The sequence below is a fragment of the Corvus cornix genome, chromosome 6, assembly GCF_000738735.6.
Source record: "Corvus cornix cornix isolate S_Up_H32 chromosome 6, ASM73873v5, whole genome shotgun sequence".
NCBI lineage: Eukaryota > Metazoa > Chordata > Aves > Passeriformes > Corvidae > Corvus > Corvus cornix.
The window spans coordinates 13,277,851-13,303,979 of record NC_046336.1 but is presented as its reverse complement, the minus strand read 5'-3'; the positions used below and the strand labels follow the sequence as shown (position 1 = coordinate 13,303,979).

Below are 26,129 nucleotides of genomic sequence, written 5' to 3'. Positions count from 1 at the left end.
ACTAATATAGCATAAATTTGAAGAAGACAAAATAAAATACTTCTTCACACAGCTGGCAGTGAACTTCTGGAGCTTGCTGCCCCAGAACATCATGCAGAGAAACATCATCAGAAGTGGAAAAAGGGACTAAACAAACCCATGGACAGCAGCTCCATAGATACTCAGCACAGATATCCCCTAGACATCCCTAACGCAACAGCAGTAGATGCTGCAGGAACAGGAGGGCAGTCGAGTACCAAAAGAGGCCAGACTTGTTTGCTCTCATTCAACAGCACCTTCCACTGACAGTGCCAGAGTTGGCAGTGGATGAGCAGACTCTGGGTCTGACTGACCTGGACGTTCCCATGCTATCAGTACCTCTCTGCCCTTTGACAACATGCCAAGGAACTCCTCCTTCCCAACCTTTTCAACCACAGAAGGAGAGAAGAACATGCTTTTACCATGAGAGCCAACTTTTACACAGTAATTTTATTACATAAGGATTTATGTATGTGCCAAATTACCAGACAACCATTTAGTCCTTCAGCAGCTCTTTGTTTCCCAGTGGAAGTAAAAGAGAAAAAGGAAAAACCAAAAGGAGTATATATCATGTATTCAACACATCAGGATGCATATTTGAGATTAAAACATAAAGTACTCTTCAGTTTGACATACATTACTGTCTTTGCAAAGTTACAAAGTTCTTCTTATTTTCCCATTCTCACAAAAGAATGCCTTATTGGCCTCGTGGGATGAATAAAGAGGGCAAAGAAGATTCACATGCATGTTCTACAATATGTTTTAAAGGGTTGGAAGCAAAACACAGAAAACCTAGTTGTCCTTTGTAGTCCAGGGGAAAAAGAGGTAATGTCACTCTACTTGATAGGTCTCAATGGAAATGTACTGACAATGTTACAAAGAAGCTGCATCTGGCTCATGAGGCCAAGTTGTAAGAAGCTTGGAGAATATATTTTTAAGGCAGTATTATATGGGAATCTCTGAATGCTTTTTTGCAGGCAGCAGTTACTGGCTACAGAGAGACAAAATGGCTGCTGGACACGGAGATTTGGTTTCATCTGATATTGTTTGTACACTAGTAATTACTAGTGAATAGATCCAGTGAATAGACTAGAGAATTCTGAAAGCAGAGTTAATGTCATATCAAGTAATAATGCAGAGCCCTTCATGTTAGGTGAAACATTTGATGGTGTCTAATGCTATACTGCAACATAAGAGTACCTCCTTTCATTTGTTCCAATGCCCACGGGAACACTGACTTACCTGGAAGAAAAGCAGGAAAATCAAAACCAAAACTAAGCCTCAGAAAAGGAAATTTCTCAAGTTCAGCTTTAAAGGTTGACCCTTTTACATATCTCATGTAATCTGCACCAAAACTCTTCAAGTTTCTCCTCACCTTTCATCAAAATAAGAGGTTTCTTCATCAAGAAAAAGTATTCTGAAATGGTAGCCTGGTTCAACGCTACAGGCAGATAGCTTTGCGTTGGAGTGCTTTAATATGTTTTTATATTGCATATAAAGCATGCAAACATAAACCAGTTTGTTGAAAACTACCCTCTTTGTGGAAGCTGGCTGTAATTCTGAACAAGTTTTCAATTTTCACACTGCTGCTAGGGTAAAACATTTTAAAGAGTTTAATTTTTACAGTGGCTTCAATGACACGAGATTATCTAACAAAGTAATGGTTAATCAATAGAGGGTTTAGTTGTCAGGTGAAACATATAACACACTAAAAGGGATTGATTGCAAGACTCCTCCTTATTTACTGGGAGGTATATATTTAAAATGACACAAACTTGTTACCAAGCTGCATTCCTTTAACCTTGCAAAAGCCGTTTGAGAAGAGTGTTAAGCAGCCCTATAGCCAAACAAGCTCTAATGAAAAAAAAAAAAGAAACCTACAAATATATGGGAGCACCAAATCATGTCAGAAGCAGGGGAACCACAAAGCTGTATTCACTCTCAGCCAAAGGCTTCAAATGCCACAGAGGCACTAGACTATGGTTCACTAAAGATAGAGCTGTATCTGATCTCATTCCGTAAGTGTCTTTGGTTACATTTTTCTTTTTAAAGAAAGTATGATCCTGCTCTTTTGACACAAACACATAAACATTTCTCCTCTTGTCTGTGCAGCTCTGGATGAACACTGAGCACCAACCTGAAGCCTCGAACTCCAGGCAGAACTCCATGTGTGTGCAGCTTTTCTACCAACTGAAATCCATTTCTTTGGCCATTCATTCCAAGAATCCCCAGTCCCTGAACAAAGCTCCACTTTTTAATAGAAGCTGCAACCCAGGAGCTCAATAAGATTTCCCCCCCCAATTGTTAGTAATTACATGATTTATCAGAGAAAGATAACACTAATAAAAACACAGCAAAAAGACAAAACCCATACCCTCCCTTCAAGTCATTTTCAGGGAAAAGATTATTAAACTGTTCTTTTTGAACAAGGGCTTTTGTAGCTAAGCACAAATTGCCAAACGGTTAGAAAAAAAGTTATTAGACTCAGAAGAATTCAGCAGAAATGGGAAGTTATATAAACAAATCACTCCAGCAGATTTGGAAAGATCGCTTTCATCTTATTTAGAGTCTTAGGAGACTTGCATTAATTACCCTTTAAAGGTCTTTCACATGGACTATTTAAAATAAATGCAATTTATTTATTTATTTCAAATGAGGTGCTTCTTCTGAAAGAATTAAGTAATCTTAGCAAATTTAAAAACGCTTTTATAAACAGGTAATTAAAAAGAAGACTAGAATTAAGTCAAGCTGTAAGACATTACCCAAGATCTGCCTCGACTATTTTCTTAAGACGAAATTTTTGTTATCCCTTGCCCAGCCTTGGGAACGATAGTCTCCACAGAAAGTTGCAAGACAAAATAAAGACTAGCCAAACAAAAAACTAGATCGTTTACAGGATTTTCCCTAAAGCACAGTTTGTCATATTGCAATTACACCTTGACGACTGTGAAAGCCAGAGTCCTTAATATTGCCACTAGAGGGAAGACGTGTCTTAACACATGGCAATGGTAGTTGGGGAGTGGGTTTCCTTGAGCAATTACCATAACAAAGCTCCCTTGGCTGTGTGCACCTTCTAATTACCCAGTACAATTAAAATGACTTACCTAAAACAAACATTAAGAAAAAGGCCCCTAAAACAAAAAACCTCAAGACAATGCAAACAAAAAGCCTTAGTCCAATATGCTTGTTACCTGAAATTACATTAAAGCTGAAGATCTTTTTTAACTCATCCATCAATGCACAAGGGGGGGGGAACACAAAAAGGAGTATGCCACAATGCCAAGCACCATGGGGTTGTTCAGCTATGTAAAAGCATTAAAACAAACAAAAACAAAGAGCAAGGCAAACTAGATCTCTTGTTAAAGAAGGGGAAAAAAAAAAGAAAAGGAAAATGTTGTGGTATTTAGCCATCTGGTAGCTGCTTGAAAACAAATTGTCCTCAAAAGAGCAGAAATACAGTATGTCTTCTCGCAGTTCACTGGCTTATGAATCAGACTACTTTTTCTACTTTTTTTTTTTTTAATACAGGCATGGTAGTGTTATACTTCTGTGCTGCTGCTTTCACTTCCCTCTTGTCCCACTGTGCAGACATAACCATGGTCATCCCAGTCAGACCCAGTTATTCTAACTTGGATGCATTATCCACAGTCTTTCGGGATACATTGTTGGGCCCATTGTTCAAAATCCCCAGGATTTTCTTTTCCTAATAGCTACTTGCTGATTTTTAAACCCTTAAATCTTTCATTTTATAAGGCATATCATTAATGGAAGATGGCAGCCAAGTGATTTTTCTTTCCATTGACAATTTGTGACATTTTTCCAGCAGCGCGCAAGGTGTTGAAAACCTGGCAGCTGTTACCTCCCGGGATGAAGATCCTTTTTTATCCTCCCTTGACAGTTTAACTCAATGGGTCAGCACCTTTAAAGACTGCAAAGTACCACTGAAGTGGATGGAGGCTTGAATTACTGCTCCCTCCCTAATCAATGTAAACCCTCACTGCAGGTGAAACTCTTCATCTATAGAGGTGCACGGGGGAGGAAAATGTAATGCCCTGAGCCAGATGGTTTTCATCTTGTTTTTTAAAGAAGAAAGGAACAAGCTAACAAGGGGACAGCTACTTTTGTTAGCTTCTTGGCCTCTCTCATGGCTTTGGATCCCCAGGGTTCCAGCCACACAAGAGAAAGAATACAGAAAAACATAAACACTTAAAGAAATATAACTAGGGGGCTGGCAACATGCTGCTTTCAAAGAGCTGGGAGCCCTGTTCAGCGCTTTATTTATCACTGCCCACGTTCTTCGGATGGTAAGTGGACATGGACACAAAGGGCAGGGGGGAGCAGACAACACTTGCAATTTACTCAATTACAGAGGAATGCAGCAATGCGGCGGGGTGACAGATTCCTATTAGCACTAATGCTGAAAGAGCCCAGTGGCCTTTCCGCCACAAGGCAGCATTCCCATTGTAACAGACTCCAGCACATCCCGCTTTGGATAGCTTTTTAACACACATTAAGCGTCACAAAGGAATGGAAATTATTCTTTTGTTGTTGTTGTTTGAGAATAATAAGTAAAAAAGATTAAAAAGAAAGAATAATCTTGCAAATAAAGCTAAGGGTGTACCTCTAGCAATTTCAGGGGGCTTTTCAATCAGCAACTACTTACTACCAAGCATTGTGTAAAAGATGAGGTAACCAGAATAACTTTATAGACTAGGACTGCCCTGCCTCAACCAGCTCTCCAACAGAAGGCAAATCTGAAATGCAGCATCTTCCCCAAAGTGATGGAGGGAGCTGAAGGACCCTCTCTTCCTCCACACCAAGCAACCTTCCTCAACAGTCAAGAAGAGGGCTTCAATTTTTCACAGCAGAAACACTTTTGCGGAGGAGAAACGTGCCTGGAGGGGAGCCCTAAGCAGTGGGACAAGGCTGCCAGCTGAAAGTAAAGTGCTAATGGTTGCTACTTCTTGTTTTCCCTTTGCTCTACCTTCTTCAGCCGCTTTCTGCTTCTCACGGTTTTCTTGAGTACTGGCTTTAAACTCTTAAGATCAGACTGTGCCTATTTTAACTTTGAAATAACGCCCAGAGCATGTTTTAGGTGCTACATGTAATTTTAGAAAATTATCTCAAATCTGTAAGAGTGAATTGAGGTAATATTCTGTGCCAAAACCATAAGAGGAAGAATTCTTGAAAATGCTAAGGGGCTTGTCTGAATGGGGTAATAGACAGGGATTTTTTTCCCCCGGACTTCCATCTGGAAGCTTGCAGAAAGACAGCAGAGTCCAGTGTGAGGTTTGCAGGCAGCCTCGCTGCTGCCAGCTTTTCCCCACAAGGCACCTTCGCCCACAGATGAACCACAGCAGCAAAAGGTACTTCATTATTGCTGCACTGAAGAGAAGGGAGGGAAGGTTTTAAACAACCAGCATTGTGCCCGTCTTCTTTAAAAACCAGCGGGGTAATCAAGTTCAGGGCAGCCCCGGACAGCTGCCCTGTGACCTATTCATGTTGACCCCCACTATTCATCACTTTCTGTAGGACTATGAGGGCAAGCTCCTGGGGAGTGACCACCACAATAGACAGATACGAGCCAACAATAATACAGTTCCTGCAAAAAAACCAGATGGCACTGCAATAAATTTACAAATCTGCATTCATGGCTCTGTTAAAAACACCCAGAAGCTAAAAGGCTGGAGGGGCCCCCAGAGAGCTTCCCCTTCCCAGTTTCTAAAGGCCGGCTCTCTCCCCAAGACTATTGAGCTCATGTTCTTCATAAATGAAGGATGGAGACTAGCCCTTAAAATAACAAATGGCTGACCTAATCAATCTAGTGTTTGGGTCTAACACTAAATGATAGGCACTGAAAACTAATTATGGTTTTTGGCAAGGAAGTTGAATTAAAATGGAAACACACAGGTTAAAAACGCACTGAAGCATTTGCGAGTCCCTTTGAAAGGGCAGCACACACACACACACGCTCACATGCAGGGCTTGAAACAGGAACCTGATTCAATAACTCATGCATTTATTTTTAAAATGAATCAGATTAGTCCCATGTGTGACCTGCCGGTCCATCTGTATGAGCTGGACTTAATGGGCACTCTTCTCATACTTACTTCGGTTTGAAGTATGAGAGAGATAAATTTAGTTTAATTTTCAACAGATCAAGCTATCCATTTTCCAAATGGACCATCTGGATCAGCCTATTAAAATTAATTTATAACTTTGCAGTGTGAAAATTCGTTTGTTAGCTTAAATAAAGTTGCCAAAAACTTTTGCCACTTGTCATTGTTTTTTTCTGGTCTGTTTTCATACTATGATTTTCTGTTTATCCCTGCAAAATTTAATTTTGTCAGATCAAGCACTCAACAAAAACTGAATGTCTGCATCCATATTCCAAAGTCTGTCATAGCTTAGATCTTTTCACTGTTCCAGATACCAGTGAAAGTCAAGTTCATTGCCTTTTTCTGTTTCCCAGTGCTAATCTCCATGTCTCTTCAGCCTTGCTGCCCCCACATGCACCCAACAGCGGCCGTGCTTTCCACTTCCAGCAATTTAAGGACACAGCCCCACTTGTTGAGACTTCTGAAGACACACTTCTCCATAAACCATTTTAATCAATAGCAAAATGACATTTCTTCTATTAAGAGTTCCATAGCACTGAGCAATGGGTGTCTTCAGCTCCTGCATACAACTTCAGATACATAAAGTAAGCATTACACCTCCTTAATACCTCCACCTTCTGGTATGTCTTTTCCATAAACCCACCTGAGAAAACACTTATGCTTAAGGCTGCATAACAGCACTGCAAACAAGGCAAGAAAAGGAAATGCACCTTTACTTAAACTTGTTAGCAGCTGAACATGTCAAGAAATCATACTTACCTTGAAGTGGTCTGATGCATCTCATTAATTTCCTAAGACTAATCAAAAAGTACTAAATATGTGGATACTTCCACTGGAAAGACCATTAAATAAACAGACTTCCCTTCTACCCACATACACTCAATTTCTCTGTGCATGTAGGCCCACGTTCCCAAATAATGAAATATTACGGGAGGAACAGAAAATACGAAACTGTTCACACAATATTTACCAAGGTAGCATCTTTCCACTGGAATGGAAGGCATTTTTTGTGTATTACTGCTTTGACAGCATTGGCAGGTCACATAATTTTGGTTCTACAAAGTATGGATAGATGTAAGACATGGCAGCCACTCTGCATACCTTTCTGTAGGAGATGCAGATCTTTCCAGTAGGTATTACTCATTGGTTGGGAGTATTTAGGCACATGGCTAAATATGTGTCCGACTTCAGGAATGAGAGCTGGAAAACTCCCCACTGCTCCTGGAGAAGAGGAGCAGAGAAGAGGAGCAATCTGAGCTTTCAAAATGCTCAGACAGCTTTATTTATATCTATGTAAAGAACCAGAATTCCTTCCATAACAGACAAAAAATCATGGACCACCACCTCCTATGATCTAGACAAGAGGGCACCTGCTTTAGACTAAGACTGCATCCTGAATTTATCTACAAAGACTGTTCCCAGCACAAAGTCCCCAGATAGCAGTAGAAGACCCAAGGATTTTGTCCTGCATCTGTCACTGTAAAGACTGGACACAAAGATGGAGACTGATACAACGTCTCAACAATACCGTGCAACACAGCCAACCATCTTCAGTGTAAACAATGTCCATTAAATTCTTTCCAATATGAAATCTCGGGACACTACAAGTGGTTTTTTAGTTGTATTCCTGGTATCTACTTGATTATGATGAATTGTGGGCCTGAGGGAAAAGACAGCTTTCCTGTGACACTAAGAATACTTCTACAGATTGAAATATAACAAAATGGAAACCCAATTCAAGAAACTGTACCTTCCTCATCTGTATAATACAGTTTGTAAATATCCGTTTCCTCAATCAATAACCATGAGGAAGGACTCAGTGTGATGAGAAGACACACAAAATAAGTAACTCATGATCCTTCTTATTTAACATCTCTTACTATTAATCTTTTCTTGAAGAAGAGACATATACCTCTTCTTGCTGAACCTGAAAGCTTGCCATTGATAACATAACTCTAAGATAAAAAAACCCTGATTTTCTGGCATGCTGGGGACCTTGTTTCCTATCCTGGGGATACACAGCAGGGACCTAGTAGCTTTGCCCTCCTCCTCCAGCTCTTGTTTGTTGTTGAATGCCAGAAACAGTTTAAGTTTCATCTAACATATTTAATCAATTCTGCAAGATAATCCTTCTCAGCAATAAGTGGGACCTCAGTCATTATGCCAGCATATTGCCTCATGTCTAGAAGACTTATATGGACTACATCTGTTAGATGGACCTGTCTTGGTCACATGTATGTGGTCCCTTACATGACACCTCCTCCCACAAAATCAAACACTCCTAACACAATGCATTATTAAAACCCAAAAATCCCCCTCCAAACAAACCATGCAAAACCAACAACTGAGCACAAGTGCACTGTATCAAAAAGATACTTCTTCCTTTACTGTGGTTCTGACCCACAACTTCTCCTGGAAATAGCAGATGTGGGGCAGGATTGTGCCATCTTATTCCTCTGCCTGAGACTGCTGCTCCTGTGGCTGAGATGCAGAAGGAAATGTAATAATTCTTCAGCTGCTGCAATCTGTGGCCTGGGGTATTCACTGAAGTCACATTCACCAATGGTTTCACTCTGATTCACCGGCCAGCAACCTCAGGCAGCTAAGGCATGGACATAATTTTGCTTCTGCTGCCTGAAGGTTGCAGTGGGTAAAAAGACCAAGGTGAAAATGGACCAGAAATCACTAAACCAAACTTAAAATTTCCCAGAAAGCACATGCCAGACTCCCTTTGTTGGCCATGGGGATTAAAAAAAGGAATTATTTTGAATTGGTAAGAAATTTGCTTTACTATATATAAAAGACAAAGAAATAATGTTTTATTAGACCACCCTTTCTCTTTTTTACCCATTAGTCATTTATATGAATGTAAAAGAAACAAGAACGGGTCATTTTTCAGGTTATTAACCTGGATATCACCTCCAAGAAAGTTTGCCTTCAAGGGCAGTAAAAAGCTTAATTGTTGTAGAACATTTTGAGAGTCTTGATCTGAGGCAAGGCAAAATATACTACAAACAAGACAGGAACAATTACAGAAGAAAAGGCTGAAGAGGGCTTGATGAACACCAAAAGGAGAAAGGTAAAACTAGAGTCACAGCTGACTGAACTATACTGAAGCATGTATTTCTTCAGTCATCAAACACCCCTGAATGCTAAATCCTTGTGTCTGATTTTCCTGGGTACAATTGTGACTTGCTCAGACTTCAAAGAAGAAAACACTTCCATGAGCACAAGCCAGACTTCAGCTTCCAGAAGCATTTAAGGATTCAAATAGCTAGAAAGTTTTATCACATTTTTAAAGAGACTGATCACATACCTGTCTAAGTGAATTCTTCTCAGGAATGATCTTCCTAGGGGGCTCATCATTATTACAGTCTTCTCTCTCAGAGGAATTCTGTGAAAGAAAGTAAGCTTTAATTCAGTTCTTATCCCTAATATTACTCTGGGAGGAGAAAAGAAACAATACTTTTCCTACATAGGCTGTAGTACTTTACACATACACATACTGGAGGCTAACTTGTACTTTTATGCCAAACAGCTCGTTATGGCAGAGAAAGAATTTCTTGTCCTCAACACAACAATGCACCACTGTGTAGGTATCTACTGAAGAAGCCCGTGCTTTAGGGATTTATTCTGAAACTACCAGTAACAGCCACTTTGAAAAGCCGAAATGGTGGTTGCATCAGCATGGCAACATCGGTACTCCTGAAAACCCCAGAATAACCATTTACAACAGTGGAACCTGTTGAAAACAAGAGGCTGTTAATGGGTACAACTGTTGTTCTCTGTGCCCCTATATTTTTAATCTGCCTAACAATTACTAATTGCACTGAGTCTGCTTGGCTGCTTAAAATCATAGAGAAATTATGATGGAGCTAAATTCTTGTGAAAGAGGTTGTCAGGAGATCCGACCCAAAAAACGCCCAAATATTGTGTAGGTAGTGTATGATAATACAGGTGTTTTCCTCTCCGGCCCCCTGACTCCACATACATGTACAATTTCTAGAAACACTGATGCTCCAAAATGTAAGCTGTCACCTCCAAAAAAAAAATCAGTAAGACAAGACAAAGTAGACAAGAAATACAAGGGCTTTTCCAGCATGAGTAAAAAATATAACCAGGAAACTTTTCCTGCTAATGTCATGATTAAAACCGAATATTTATTGGTTTAAAGAGAAACTATAGTTGTATCAGGACATGAAGAGTCTCTTGCAAATGTTTGGTTGAGAACTACTGGATACAGTGGGAAGAATCCTGACCTCACTGCCAAAGTCAGCTACTCTGGAAGGCAGCGTTCCTTTGCATGGGTTCAGCTACTGCATTGGGGGAGAAATGACAGCCAGCTTTGGGGGAATCCCACACACACATCTAAAATCAGTTGGATCACCACAGTATTCACAGCCTTAGGCCACACTTCCACACATTCAGTAGTGAGCAACTAAACAGGTTTTAAAGAGATACAGAAAAACTGTGTAGGGAGAGCTCTGCCAGGAAAGGGGTGGTTTTCCAGTTACTTGCAGACAAGCTCTGGACCACGTCTATTACAGCAGAAGTTTGCATTCTGTACCTGTCCCCCAAATAACCTGTCCTTTGCTGAGCACGGCTCTGCCTGGCTTCTCACAGAGACAGCTTCCAGCCCAACACCTCAGGAGACAGAAGTGGCATCTGTTGGCAGAGGAGGAGCGGGGCCCTGCGAGCAGTGGCAGCGCAGGGCCAGCAGCAGGCACGGCAGCTGCGGGAAGCCGTCAGCCGAGCAGAGCGTGTGCCCACTGCAGTGCTGCGTGATCCGGCAGCAGCGGGGCAGCGCGGGCTCGCTGCTCCGGGCAACGGGGAGGAAAGCGACAGCCAGGACACAGGGCAGGGGCAGAAGCTGTTTGCTGAGAAATGGCAGATAAGGGGTTGGAGGGAGAGGAGCACAACAGTAAAACCGTACTTGGGATGTCGTAAACTGGTCAGGAGTAAATCAAGGCTTGCAGACCAACTACTGATTTTTATTTTTTAATTTTTTTTTAAACAAGATATAGAACTTGTAAGGCACCATGACATTTGGGATGCTGTAACCAGGGTTTTATAATGGAAATCAGTCCTAAACAAGCCTGATAAATCACTGTAAGAGATGACCTTTTTAAAGTTTTTGTATGAGGTCTCAGTCAGGACCAAGTTATTACATTAAATTTGAAAGAACTGAGATCATAAAAACATACAAGCTAGAATTGCATATATACGAAAAGGAAGGTCAGACATCAAAGCTGCTCTTTTCTGCTCATGAAATTTAGTTTAGTAAGTGGTTCGTTCAAGTTAGGATTTTAATTTTTGTGCTTTGGGAAAAAAACCCCAAAACGCCAAGAGTGAAAACCGTAAGAACCTGAGGTGAGTTACTACAGATTTCCAGGAAATGCATTTTGTTGTGGCTGCAGGGTGAAGAGGTTGTTTACTACTTCTGGATGTATTTTCAACATCCACCCCCTTCCCTACAGTAAGTGTCAGAATGACTTCCCTTTCGAAATAATCTCTCTACAGCAGTGAAATCTTGCATTCTTCTCACCTTTCAAAGCCACTAAGGATCCTCCCTCACACAAACATCAAAAAGCAGGAACTGCTGATGAACTGTCAGCCCTTATTTTGAAATTTCTAGTTACTGCAAAGCTTCAAGTTTTCTACTTTTTCTTTAAGCTGAGCATCTAATTTTAAGAGCAAGCAGAGGACCATTTTGCATTCATTATCTTTATAGGTGGCAAGGCTAAGAGGTTGGCTGAACAAAGACCAGACAAAGACTGCCAAGTGCATATGGTGGTTCACAGCTTGGCGTCTCACCATTCTACAGCACCAACACAGCAGCTCCAATAGCAGACTATTAAAGAGGAGCGCTGCTCATGCACTTTTGTCGGCAAGTGAGTTACGCTTGGTGAAGACAGAATGACTGGAAAGCATTACACTTAAGAAAAAGCACAGATGTTTATAACTCCCGCTCATTTCTCAGGAAAAGGAAACCTATCAATCCAGGTGCAGGTACAGGAACCCGCATATTTCAGGACTAACTGTAGCTGCATGGAAGTGAATTTCACTTGACAGGGCAACACTTATCCATGGCCAAGGGAAGAGCATAACGTAATCGACTGAAACGGTACATCTATATATTTCTCCTTGCTGAACAAGGTGGGAGGAGGGATAAACATGTGCGAGGTCAGGATAAGGTTTGTCTCAGCAGGACTCCAGCAATGCTCTCGGCCACAGGAGAGGCAGACAAAGGGAAGAACCGCTCTGAGCACCCTCTCGTGGTTACTGAAATGCAAGTCCCGGGCACAGACCTGGAAAGAAGCATTTGGTATCCAGACGGTAAGTTGGGTGTACTCACTGGGAATATTAAAGAACTGCAGCAACTGTACTTCATACATAGTAGGGGAACGATGGAATTTGTTTGGGGGAAAGAAGCAAAGAAAACCAGTGCATACAGAAAGCTGAAAAGCCATACAAACTCCCTTCCATCAAGGAAAATTTTTACTTCCCGCAGGTAAGCCTTCCTCCATAGACTAAAGCTGGGCTGGCTAAAAGTGTTTGCACTTGCATGCAAGGGTCTCTTCTTTTGAACAAATACAGGCAAGATTAGATGCTGAAGTCTCCAAAGCACCCCCCCTTTCCACAGACAGTTAATTTTTTTTTTTTTTGCCCAAGGTCACACAATGACAGTGGAAGTACTGAGAAGAGAAGTCAGGAAACCCAAGCTCATAGTTCTTGTAACCTTGAAAATTTCTCTCTAACAGGAGATTCCTGCAAAGGGGCTCTGCCTTCCATAGCTCATTTTTCCTAAAATGGCTACTGCCTGTAATGAGATCCTTTTAAATCTGATTTGCATTTAAAACTTCAGCCTGTAATTAACAGAATATAACTCCATGGCAGGTTGTCTTAAAGACCACTACGAAATTATTACTATTTAACTCTCCCCATGAAGCCTCCTCCACCACTAAACGCAACATGCTACAATGCATACGAAATCCCCAGACTGAAGCATTTGACAGGAGATGACATGCAGTATTTTGTGTACACAACCCAGCAAAACACTGCTGGGAATGAGATATAATACATGGAGAAATGCACTCCCAGGGACTACCAATTGGGTAGAGCTACCTTCAGTACCGCCTCACTCGTTGTGGTGGAAATCAAACCCCTGCCAACTGGGGGAGGCTTTCTTTGATGCTGTTCTGCCCTGCACTAATTATAAAAGAGTACAGACACAGCCTTTTTTCCAAGTATGTGGAGGTGGGGGTGGGGGAGAAGCGTGTGTCTATGTGAAGAGCACAACTATTTTTTATGCTTTCAAATTCTTAATCCTGTTTGGAGCTGTCAGTGGGGGTTAATGGAAGCCTTGGATAGGAGAATTCCAATCTGGTTGGCAGATGGATAGGTTGGTTATAGCTGCATAACTATGTCTTGCCTGCAGGCACAATTCAGAACACTGTTAAAGCAATATAAAGTCTCTGTCAAGCTGAACCATTTGGATCAGTAGCAAGGAGAAATAATAATAAAAAAGGAGTTCATTTCTGGGCCTTGCGCGTTTATGCTAGTATGCAGAAACTGATTAATTGTCATCGTGTGCTGGTCTGCTATACCTCGGATTTCTACTTCTGGAGTAGATTTTGCATGCTAATATAATCATTCTCCCTCTTGAGACATTAGCAAATAATCAAATGAAAAACAGGATCATAATTTACTGAGATTCGGGCAATTCTCTATGCAAATTTGACTTGTTATTGCTGCTGCCTCGTTAATCTGAATGCCTTTGACAAACTCCTTTGATTTATGAACTCATGACAACTCCAATGTGTATATATTTTGCTAGATTGACATTATCATTAAGAGTGGGTGGACTGAGCTCACATGAATGGCTGATTTTATTCGCTGGTGTCTGCTGCTCAACAGCTGAGCATCTCCTTCTCACAAAGCCCCTGAGCGCCAGGCTCTTCCCATCTACCCATCCATTCATCATCTCGATGTTAATTGGCCCAGGCTTTAAGCAAATTTTCAACACGATTTAAAGGCACGATGACACTGATTACTGACCCTCTGCCATACGGTGCCTATTGATTAACCTGACAGAGATGATGAGCTTGAGGGAAACTAGGTGTGTGTGGACCTCGGGGAGGGGAAAAAAATAATATATTGTTTATGCAGGCAAAACACTTGTCTTTATCCCAAAGGCCAGAATTTGTGCTGCACTGGCCCTTAAAACACACTATTGCTTTAAACACCTGCATACAATACAGAAAATGCTTGCTTGCTTGCTGTGGAAAAATGATTACAAATTTGATGTCATGTGCAGTCTGTATTTTAATCGAGTTCCCTGATAAATAGACCCCCTCAAGCCAATCAAGTCTCGCTCCAGCCATTGCGTGAGTATACATCAGTTCAAACAGAAGCCTGGGCAGGGTGTGCTTTTTAGTGGTATCAGCAGATCCAACTGCATGTAGGAAATCTACTTGGGTATTTTAGGTCTCTAAGCAAATAATACAGTGGGAACACAGTGTGCAGTTACAGTAGAGTAAATGTTTCAAGGGCAAACTGGATGCCAGACATAGCTGTCTCAGTATTTCTGCTGCCACATTAAAATAGATGCTTTAGCACACACCAGTGAAGTAGTGCATTTCTCCTTTTCCAGTGCAAACTGTTGATACAACCTGACCCTCAAGCTCCTAAGTACATTGAATGAACACAGCATTTTATCAGAAATTGAAAATAACTGACATCCTTTTTCACATTCCTGGAAGTGTCCCTGCTCTGCACTCGGTCCTCCTCACCAAGGACAGAAGGGTACTCTTTCAGTCAAAGAGGGAGCCACTGAATAAAGAGGTACATCAGCATTCTGTCTGCAGACTGGTGCTGTATGAAAGGAAAAGGAAGCAGAAGGCCTGTTTAACCCCTGCCCAGCCCCGGGTTAAGTCTGTCAGTCAGGGCGCACTCTTCTTCTCCCAATTCAAGTCAGCAGCCTGCCAGAAGTCAGGATGTTCCTCTTCTTTAGGAGGGGGGAATTCTGGCAAAAAAGGGTATTGCTCCAAGATTCTGCAAAGTTAGTTGTCTTGCAGAAAACAGGACAAAGCATCATCAGGTACGGCGAAATTAGCTGTAATTGCCTAATGCTGATGTCAGTCAGAGAGGACTGAAAAGAGAGAGAGATGTGTGGAAATAAGTGCCAGTCTAAGACTAGAGGCACATAGAAGTCTTATGTTCCCTTTCCAATAACCTCTGTAAGTGATAGATGAGTCCAAGCCCATTGTTATCGTTAAGGGACTGTCAGCATCCTCATTTTATAAATGCTGTCTGTCAGTTTATAAATATCTCAGCCATTTCAAACAGTGCTAGGATGAATCCTGGCATAGCCAGTGTCAGCCTGAAGCAGTATTACTGTTAAAAAAAATAAGTGTCTAATATACACTAAAAACATGTAAGGATAGCTTCTCCTTTTTTTCCTATCATGAGGCCCAAGACATTCAAATTCACACCTATTTGGCTAGTCACTAAAATATATAAAACCAGTCCTTAGGATTGGTAATGTTCTTTGAGAAGAACAAGTATGAAAGCTGCAAGTTTGAAGGCAATTCTCTGCTCTTCAGTAGATAAAACAAAAATGACAGCTATAACACACAGGGAGATCCACAGCAATGAAAATGCAGAGATAAGTACCAGACCCCATTCCTCCTTGGCATTTTCTGCACTGAACATTCACTGAGATGAGATCCTTTTAGAGAACACCATAAATTGCAATGTGTAGGCACAAGGGGGTGACTTCAGCCTGGAATGAAGGCACAGACAAGTTTCCCAGCTCTTACAAGTTTAAAGTTAAATGGTACTTTTGCAAGGGGCTTTGGCTGAGCATCAGAATGATGGAAGGAGAGGGCAGAGAATCTGCAGCCTGCCTTGCACTGACTGATAGCAGAAAAAGAAAGGGAATAAACTAAAAACGCCTTCCAGTTCAGTGCCTGCTTTACAGACTGGCATGCATGTGTCTATCCTGTTTATTATATCTATTATCTTGTTAGCTGCCCAGAATCATGGCGCTTTTTTTCCCTCCAATACCTTTATAAATGCCCCGTGATGAAGACTTCATCCCCACCTGGAACATTTACAAGTTGAAATTTATGCCCAAGCAGCTCAGGTACCTACTATAACTTAAATTCTTAAAACTGAATCTCTGACAGAGAAAATGGGGAAGTACAACACTACCCCTCCAACCAGATACATACATGCATGTTCACACAAGTCCTAATTTGGTCTGCCTCAGTGTTAACACTGATGATGATAACATAAGTTTCAACAACATTTTCTGCAGTTGAAAACCAGGACAAGATTCTGTTTTCATATCTGTAGAATGGATCATTCACAGTTTTCTTTATTTTTCACTCAAATCAATAACTGGAAAAAATATACATTTTCAAAGCAATGAGAATTGATAACAGAACTTCATAACATAAAGAAAAGCTTCTTATGAAGTTCTTTAACTTAGTAATTATTGGTTGGCTATAAAGGGTAATTTCATGGTGTGGGAAGTCAGCATTACTAGAAGGTAAATTCAGTTTACACTAAAATATCAAAAACCAGCACAAATATCAAAGATCTGATGAACAGATGCATTTCGAACAGCAAAAATCTAGTTGTAGCTAAAAAAACCCACCACCAGCCCTCTCCCCACCAAAATACAGATGCTGGGAACAAGTCATTTAGGGGGAATTTTAAAAAGCTAGCTTTACTTCATCCACATTTTTCAAGAGGCGGGGAGAGAGAGGGGGAGAGAGAGAATATGGCTAATGAGAACAGGCTTTCCATGTTTCCCAGAAAGCAGCCCTGCTTAACAGTTCTGTTCTGTGAATTTAAGAGAGTCAGCAGTGGCAAATTTGTTTTTAATATTCAAGCTTTCAAGCCTTGCAAGCTAGTTGGCCAATGGCCCTTTCTATTCCAATGTTTGTTGGTGCCTTATTTACACACATATTACATCCGGAGAGCCTTTGAATATAATTTCACGTGGATTAAGGGAAGAACATTTGCTTCTGCTAATCAGGACATCTGGTTATTTTTGTAACTCACAGACATCTGCATTAGGCAGTTCGACTTCCCCATTCCTCATAACAAGGTTAGAGCTTAGGAAGCCTCAAGGACCTCTAGCTGAATTTTATTATTTGCATTTCCTCACAGCCGGGTCTGTTTCGGAATTTCCTTTCCTAAATAGCACAAATTGATCAGCACCTTCACAGGTATACACGTTTTTATAGCTAGCACTTTCTATGCATGATTTTATAGCGTACATCTTGTACTCCAAGATTTTATGTAGTTCAAAGCTATCTACATCTTTTTAAGGAACAGAAAGCACACATTCCCAAAAAACATGGATGAAACCATCCAATTAACCTTACAATACACATCATATGGGTACACTTTCAAATATTCAACCAGATCACCTACGTAAGACTAGTGTCAGGACTTGTTCTGAATCTTACTGTCTCTGTGCTTTGGTTTGCCTCTTCCTAGTGACTTACCCTTGTGTATCTGCTCATCACATTGAGCAAATCAATATTCTTCCCTTTCTACAGGACAACATTAATAATTTCTACAAGCTTTCAAATTCATGTTAAAATTCCTTTATAACAGTTTCAGCCAGGGTTAAATTTCTCTGCCAAACTGCGGAATTGTGCCACACATGCTTCAGGAAGAAGGATTTTGCATGCAACAGAAGCCTTTTAGAGAAGAACTGAATCAATCCAGGCTTGGCTCTCACTTCTTTGTTGCTTTTATTTTGCTACATTCCTTCCACAAAAATTAATTTTCAACACTCATCCCAGAGTATAAAAGTACTAAAGTTTGAAATTATACACCCTTAGTTCACAGCATTCTTCCCTCCCATGCCCATGAATTGTAGGCTTTTATCAGTGATTTTGTATGCTGGAATAAGATGTTTTCTTGATTTCTTTCCCCTATATGTAAGGTGGGGGGGAAAGCACAAAGTCAGCTTTTACAGGCTTGGAACATAAGCCAACATTCAAAATACAAGTCAAAAACATATTTCTAGTACTAACAAGAGTACGGATCCAGGGAGAGTTTTTAAAAACTTTTTATTTATTAAAATTCTCTAGATACAGTTTAACTTTCTTTGTACAATATTTATTACAGCTTCATCTGCATAGGAGCTGCAAGTGCTCTTAGAAACGGGTTGTAAAAGTGTCTAGCTTTGCTGTAGATTTCATGTCCTTCTTCAAGCATTATTTTCTAACTTTTTATAACACTTCTCTAAAAGAAACAATGCCATCTCACTGGTCTGACTTTAAAACCCCTTCCCCTCTCATCCCTGGTCACCACGTACACTTATTACTATAATTTCCTTTTTCCAAAACCTCGCATTCTGAGCTTTCCTGTCAAGCAGACAAAATACCTCCACTTGTCATCACATCCCTTCCTCAGAGCCTGTGGCATTCTCACTCCCAAACACCTAAATCAACCACACCATCCTCATCTCGCTGTACTGCTTTATGCTTTTCTTGTTGGTTTTCCTTCCTATTTTTTATTGCAGGAAAGGGGAAAATGAGATACAAAACAAAGGCATGAAGCAAAAGTTGTCTGTCCAAAGTAAAAATGACACCATAGGGGAACAAAACTTGTTAACTTTTTAGGTACAGTTTCTCCCCCAAAGCAGCTCACTTGCTAAGAAACAGCTACTCAGTGATCTCACTGCAGTGCCAGACTGATGGGAATTCACAGCACACTGTCTACACCACCGAATGTGGAGGCACCCAGATCTTTGTCTTAAGACACTGTGAGAGCCAGGCGACCCTGTAGCCAAAGCTACTTGGTTCTCAATCTGGAACAGGTTCAAAGTACCTACAATCACCATGGAGCAGTTTGGATGACACAGCTCCACCTCCCCAACACACCTCACAGTAGTAATTAGTCCGTACAGTCAGGCTTTGGTGCTTTTTCCAGCTTCCAAAGCTACACTATTACAAAAAGCATCAGTCACATCATTGGACTATGACGCAAATTTAGTTAGCTTCCAATACAGGGTGTTTACCTCCATACAGTGCTGTTGAAAAACCTCATTGATGATATGAAAATAAAAGGTGTGTTCATTCAATCATATTAAGCAAAAAGAATTATAATCTTCTAATAAAAGAATCAAAAGTTACAGATTATGCACTGCACATTATAATGTTTGGCTAGCAAGCACTGCTGCCTTTTAACAGCTGCGACCCAAGAAACAAACCCTTGGGTTCTCCTGATTTGGCTGGAGCAAATTTAAATGTGGCAACACAACAGCCCCTCCTGCAACATTTAAATTTAACAGCTCACTATTAGGTTGTACTATTATAAAATAATTCCAACTCTGGAATGCCATTTTCTTGAACTAGAACAAGGAGTTACCAAGTATTATTTTAAATTTCACTGTGCTGGGTAAGGAAGAAGAGTTGGACCTGCTTTGGAGACCATCAAATGGGATGAGCAGCCAAGCAACCAAAGAAGGAAAGATAAAGACATACATAGGTTCTCACCTTCAGATACCTTGGGGCTGGCAAACATTTTGTTCCTAGAGGAAATCATACAGCTCTAGACCACCGCCTATTGAGATCCGGTAGTTGCAGCTTTTTTGCTACAACAAGAATGGCTTATTAAACCTACAGCATATCTGTTTTATTTAACTTCTTGGTGGAAAGGGGCCAGGAAAACAAAATGTACTTAAATGCTGAATTTTTTTTCCAGGCTGAATGCCTTTCATCCAGTAAGACATTCAAAGCAGTGACCCAGCAAATGGATTGAAAAAGCAATCTTCCGTCTCAGTGCCACATTATCATTCCTATTCAGTATTCTCGGTGAGATATCTCAATCAGCTGGATGTGTGTGTAAGTGACAGCGCAGCCCATTGCTGGGTTAATTAAACATTTGACTTTAACACCCTCCCCATCATTAAGCAAATAAAAACAGATAATTCAAACTGCACTTCATCCACGGGGTACACAACATACATGTCAAAATTAAGAGAGTCCAAGGCCCTCAGGGAGTTCTACTCGGGGAGGTAATCAGTTTAAATCTTATCTGGTTTATCAATTATTCTATTGATTAAAGCAGGGTGATTATACAAAACTCCCTCTTGCCACATGGGATACATGTCAGCAGAGCAGGACAACACACAGAGGCTCAAAAACGATTTAAAGAAAATACAGACAGATGAATAACAGTCTTTTAGTACATGCCAGCAATCCATAGATGGAAAACCTGATACTTCTTTTAAACAAGTGAATTAAGTCCTCCCAAATTAGAGTGCCAATGCTTTTACCTCATCTGCTTTAAAAATCAGATCTGTATGTTGAAAGGACTATATTTTTTCATTTTAAACAGGTAATTTTTTGCTGGTATTTAAAATATGTTTTATTGATACCATCCCAGAACATAACAGACACCAAACACCAGAAATTCCAGACTTTTAAACGGTATCATACTTACCTATCGGTGACTCTGAAAAAGTGGATGGAAAGGGCATTCTCTGTATTTTCACCCTCCCACATACATACATGGCATAGCCATAAGTAGAATGTTATATTTTAATGATATAAATGTGACAGATCATCTCAGACAAAAAACAAATGTGCTCTGGAGTTGTGCAGGTTTTTTGCTTTTGCAACTCTCCAAAGTGAGATATTAGCAGCTGTGGGAGCTGCCACTGCCACATACTCATTTTCAACAAGCCCTCACAGAAAATCCCACCACAGTAGTCCTTATCACAACTCTCTTGCATGCAGCCCCACTACACAAAGCAATTCCAGTTACTTCTCATTTTTTGTTTCCAGGTGAAGACCTCTTTCTCTTCAGAGGTCTGTGTCCTGAGTTTATGATCACAGTCCCACCTTCACTGTCTCCCAGTAATACTATGTTTCAAGTTTCATCTTACCCTAAACTGGACTGTACAAGACCTTGCCCTACACATACAAAACAGGAACCTTTTAAAAACAAAACACTGGAGGCTAGTGCAAACAACAACTGGAATTTACTTCCAGAAGTTCCCTCAAAGCAGTAATTAGCAGCAAAAGAAAGCTCAGCTTTAAACCAGGGCCTTTTTTTCCTACAGCATGTCCTACAATCTGTTTCATAATGGTCATACTGGTAGCACAAATTACTTATTAGTCATCTAATCACATCTCAGCTCTTAACCAGGATACAGGGTATGAACCACAGCAGTCAAAACATCGACAAGCCAGAGAGCCCCAACACCTCACCAGCCAGTGCTGCTGGAGTTGCAGTCACAGGCATTTTAAGCAACAAGGACAGCTAAAAAGCAGGCCTGAGGTGTGTTCTTGCCCTTCACCTTCAGGAGGGGATTACGTGCTGCTCCACATTGGCATTGTGTGTGCATCCAACCATACTTCAGCCTCTTCTCTGTAGATCTCTTTTCTTCTTTGGAAGCAAACTAGAAGCCTGCATTAGCATGCTGTATTTTGCTCTCACCACTAGAAATACTGAGGGTGCTATTTGTAATTGTATTCTTTTAAGAGGTTTGTTCTCTGCAGCTGTTTTCTGCTTGCAGTGTATTTTGTGTAATCAGCACATCATCATAAATACATTGGCTGTTCCCCCGAGGGAAGCTGTCACTGTTTAATTTACAGAACAACCTGGCCAATGTGAATTCTAACACTACAGCACTATGGCAAGAAGTTACCACACTCGGAAAAACAGGTTTCTATGAATTTTTATATCAAGAGCTGGTCCCAGGACAATTTAGTTTCTAGAAATAGATTGATTTTAAAAGCACTTTATACACTGGATGGAATAGATTCTTTCCCATTTACAGCCTCTTAAGGCAGCACCAAATTCACTCCCACATTATTTTAAAGGTGACAGTCTCACCACGACCATCTTCACTTCTGGCTTCTACCAAAAGAAGGCACTGGATATAAGTGTATTATCCTACACACCAATTCTGTGTGTGTGCCTGTTTGGGTTTTTTTAATGAACAACCACCACAACATCAGTGTGTTAAGTTTGTCTTCATTTGCACAAGGGAACGTACTGTGTTGCAAGGTCAAATGTTATTATCTACATCAAAGGGTTGCTGCACAGTTTATTACTCTGAAGATGCGAGAGAAGAGCAAGGTATATTCCTGAAAGAGTACAAGCGTATGCAGCTTTATTGGCTGAATGAAGAGTTGCTTCCTTTGTTTGCTGGATATATTGTATTTCGAGAGAATAAATCACAAGGATTTTTGTAGAAGGTAGGCAAAAGGTGATGGTTGATCTTGCTGTACACAGACAACTTAGAAAATTCCACAATGGTACCAAATTATATTGGCAGTCATTTAAGAACCAGATATGAACCCTAAATAAATATTTGGGCATGATCAATGAGTTACTTGGATATTTCATTTGCAATGACTACTAGAAGCAGTCTACCTGACTACTTAGAAAAGGAGCCAAGTAGACTGAAAACCTGATTTTTTTTATTCTTATATATACACACACAAATATATTTATATATGTAAATATATAAATAAAATGCTAAAGAGAAACAACTATAAACATAAATAAAATCAGAAAAATAGAATTCCCAAAGTATAAACTTCATTGGGAATTCTCCTCAAAAAGCAACAAAAACCTGTTTCATATATTTACCAAAAAATCTGCTTTTTATTTTGAGGGGCAGCTGGTTGTTAAATAATTTTCAGTGTAACTGAAAATTATTAAAATTTCTATGTATAGCAGCAATTTTGCTAATTCTTGGTGGTAATCAGAAGCCCTGTTTAACATCACCAGACACAGGGCAAGAATACAAACATCATAAAGAATCATGCATATTACAGAGTATTTTGACAAGGAGAGTTTAGTTTTACTTAGTTTGCAGAGTATTCTAACAAATTATTTTTATATCAAATGTAAAAAAATACAAGAAACAACTATTAAAGCAAAACAAATACCATCTTGTCTCTGATAGGGGTTATGTTTATGAAAATGATCTACCAAACACAGGTAAAACTGAGTGAAAAGAACTTGAGGTTTTATGGAAAAGTGAGTTTTCTGGTTATCTATAGAGGAAAGAATACAGGAAAGAGAATATCTAACTATTTTTACACACCGTGTAAGTAATAGCCAACAGAAAGCAGAGGAAATAAGAAGAAACCCACCCAACAGCGTAGCAAAGTATCTCTTAAATCTATGAATTCTAAGATTTAGCAAGCGCATTTCTACTGAGAGTGTTTGGGTTCGTTCCCTGAAATTTTACATGTGTTCACATAATACCTTACTTCAAAGAAGAAATATTTCATTTTCTTCTCCATATACAGAATTAAACAGAACTATCTCTGCATATTTCCTAAGAGTGACTGAATTCTATCACTGGCTTAAATTTAGAAGCTGGATAAAAAAGTATTTCATGACTTCTCCAAATTTGTGGTAAAATTCCGTATTTGCATTTTAAAATCAAAATTATTGATGTTATCTCTTTGCCAGTTGTGCACAAATAGGTACAACTTGATCTTATGCCACTGGCTCCCTCTGAAGCCCTCACTGCCCGTGAAGCCATCAAATCCAAAGTGATAATGGAGCGATTTACAGGGGCTAGGCTGGGTCTAAACGCACTGGACCATCTGTGACTGGTGCGAGGGGGCTGCAGCGGGGTACCCTCAGAGCCTCCTTTCTCCATAGAAAGGGACAAAGATGTAGACTTTGGAGCAGCACGGAAGAGTCGCTGAAATGTTATTTAAGTACCAACCCCCCGCGGCTGCGGCGCCCGGCGGAGCCCCGCGGCTGCAGTTCCGGGCGCGGCCGGGGGAGCGCAGCACAGTCCGCGCCATGGCCCGGCCCCCGCCCCGCGCCGCGCCCGCGCGGCAGCGCGCACACGCACAGCCCCGTTCTAATTCAATTAGCGCAGCCTGCAACTCCAGAAAAGAGTAATTCAATTAGTGCATTGTGGAGCTCCACAATACCTCCAAGCAGATGTTCGCAATCCTGAGGAACCGGAGCTAGCTTTAAAGATACCTGTATGCCTCCAACGCGGCGCTGCATATGCCGTTTGTCACTGCGGCTTTACACACCTTCCTGACTCCTAACGAGGGAGGAAGGAAAACTCGGATGAGTTTTGTTTCGTTTTTTAAACCAAAGAGCCAAACTGCTGCTGGTGTGCTAGAGACCTTGCCCTCACCTTAGCGGGAAGAGCACATTAGTAGTAACCTGACCATCACTGCCAAGGCTGAAGGAGGGAAGGCCTTGTAGCTAAGATGCAGTTTAAATTAATCATTGTGCTGGACGCACTGGGATGGTATTTCTCAGTGACAGATACTGTCACACTTCTTCATACTCAGATTAAAGAGCTAATAAAAGCACATGGAACTTTTCAGGATCGATGTGGGTGCAGAACAAATGCCAATTTCTATTACTAAATATAATTACTAAATAAAATTAGAAATTTGTGACGTGCTACCAAAAAATAACCAAACCCATCCCCAGTGACCCACAAAGATAAGATTTCTTTCTAGTCCCCTTCATTTCTTTGCCACCTGAAAGGAGGAAAATATTTCTTGCTGTTGCTATTACCAAGAGCTGAGATCTTGCAGCACACCCTAGCAACTCCCCGAATTTGGTGGGCTCCCCGGCATCATGCAGCCTCTGCACAGGTTACACCACCAGACAGACAAGGCCACCAGATTTAAGGAGGGATAAATCCTAAATATGTTTAAGAAAGCTCTTCTGTAGTCACTGGGCACTTTATTTAAAGAAATCTCCAGCCAGGCTAAGTATTGTGGTCTTTCTACAGTGAAGCTCCCAAAAGTCTGAACTACAAATGGGGGCTGGAGTCAAACACAAAAATTATACGATTTGGCTTCCTTTCTGCTCCTTCTTGTATCGCCTCTCATGCCTTTATAATTGCTCCTGCCAGGTGGTAAAATGAGGAAAAACAGAAGAGACTGCTGCTGAACACCTCCAACAAGAAACTTTGCTTAAAAAACCAGGTGTCACATTGTGGCAGTTCAATATTTCATAGCCAATACAAGGAATGTGCAACAGCACTGCAACTTTAAATCTTTGCCTCCTGTGTCAGTCTATCTCCTCTCATTGTAATGCCAAAGGGAACAGCAATCAGAGTGGAGATGTTCAACGTGATAGAGGTCAGGACACCAGTGGATCAACGTACCAGAAACACGACCTTGTTTATTTTTTTCCCCAGTATTATTGTTTACAGGGTGCTTTGCTCATGTACCTTGTGGTTCTTAGCTAAAAGATGAAATTACAGCCCAGGATGAAGCGTTCAGGCACACATCCAATTTGTGTTTCCATCTCAGAAAACAAAAAGCTTCTGAGGCCCTCGGGCTGCCATTCAAACTTGGAGAGGCTGACATTTTTAACAGCATGAACCAGAGACTGGCAGAGGGAATGATCTAATGCATTTCTGACTTGTCAATCAAAGATCTCACCTCTGCTGTCTTGTAAACAGTTGGGGGCCACCTAACTACATTCACAACCAGGGCAGAGCCTGCTGCCAGCCGGGGGGTGCTGGAGCCACATGCTCTGGCTATTAGTCACCAAAATTAGGATTCTGCTTTAGAGGTGCACTGTAAACAGCCCCCGGGCAGGTTTCACACGGCCGCTGGCAGAGCGCGAGGGGCGAATACAAAGCAGCCTTAGTGTCTCCATGCTGATGGAGTCTGTGACTGGACACCCCATATCTTTCCCAATTAGAGACAGAACTATGCACACCAGCAAACACTGGCTCCGAAGCCAAACAATTTCTTTCAAATGTATGTCTCGCAAACGCATTTCTGAGCATGCAGTTTGCCCACCCCAAGACTCTAGCTCTAACCTCCTGTATAACCAGAAATGATGTACTACTACTCACATTTACACTGTATTTCCAGCAATAAAATGTCAACTTCTAACAAAAAAAATGCATGAACAGGCTGAAGGAAATTTACAGACACAACTGTTTCTACCAACAGACTGACAATGTTTTTTTAACAAATACTCTGCTTTGTAACA

The 26,129-nt window shown here is 40.8% G+C and overlaps 1 protein-coding gene across 7 annotated transcripts in view; it reads right to left on the bottom strand.

Moving 5' to 3' along the window:
* The window catches only part of BTRC (beta-transducin repeat containing E3 ubiquitin protein ligase), a 126,489-nt gene that overhangs the window by 66,733 nt on the left and 33,627 nt on the right, over positions 1-26,129 (bottom strand). For 5 of the 7 annotated variants that reach the window (XM_010409647.4, XM_010409689.4, XM_010409674.4 and 2 more), the window contains one exon: positions 9,454-9,531. The exons of 1 other annotated variant lie outside the window; for it this stretch is intronic. In XM_010409647.4, coding sequence (XP_010407949.2) covers positions 9,454-9,531 — 78 coding nt within the window. Of the gene's footprint in view, positions 1-9,453; positions 9,532-24,134; positions 24,202-26,129 lie in introns of those variants that run through there. One more of the 7 variants, XM_010409706.4, reaches the window with a different exon arrangement.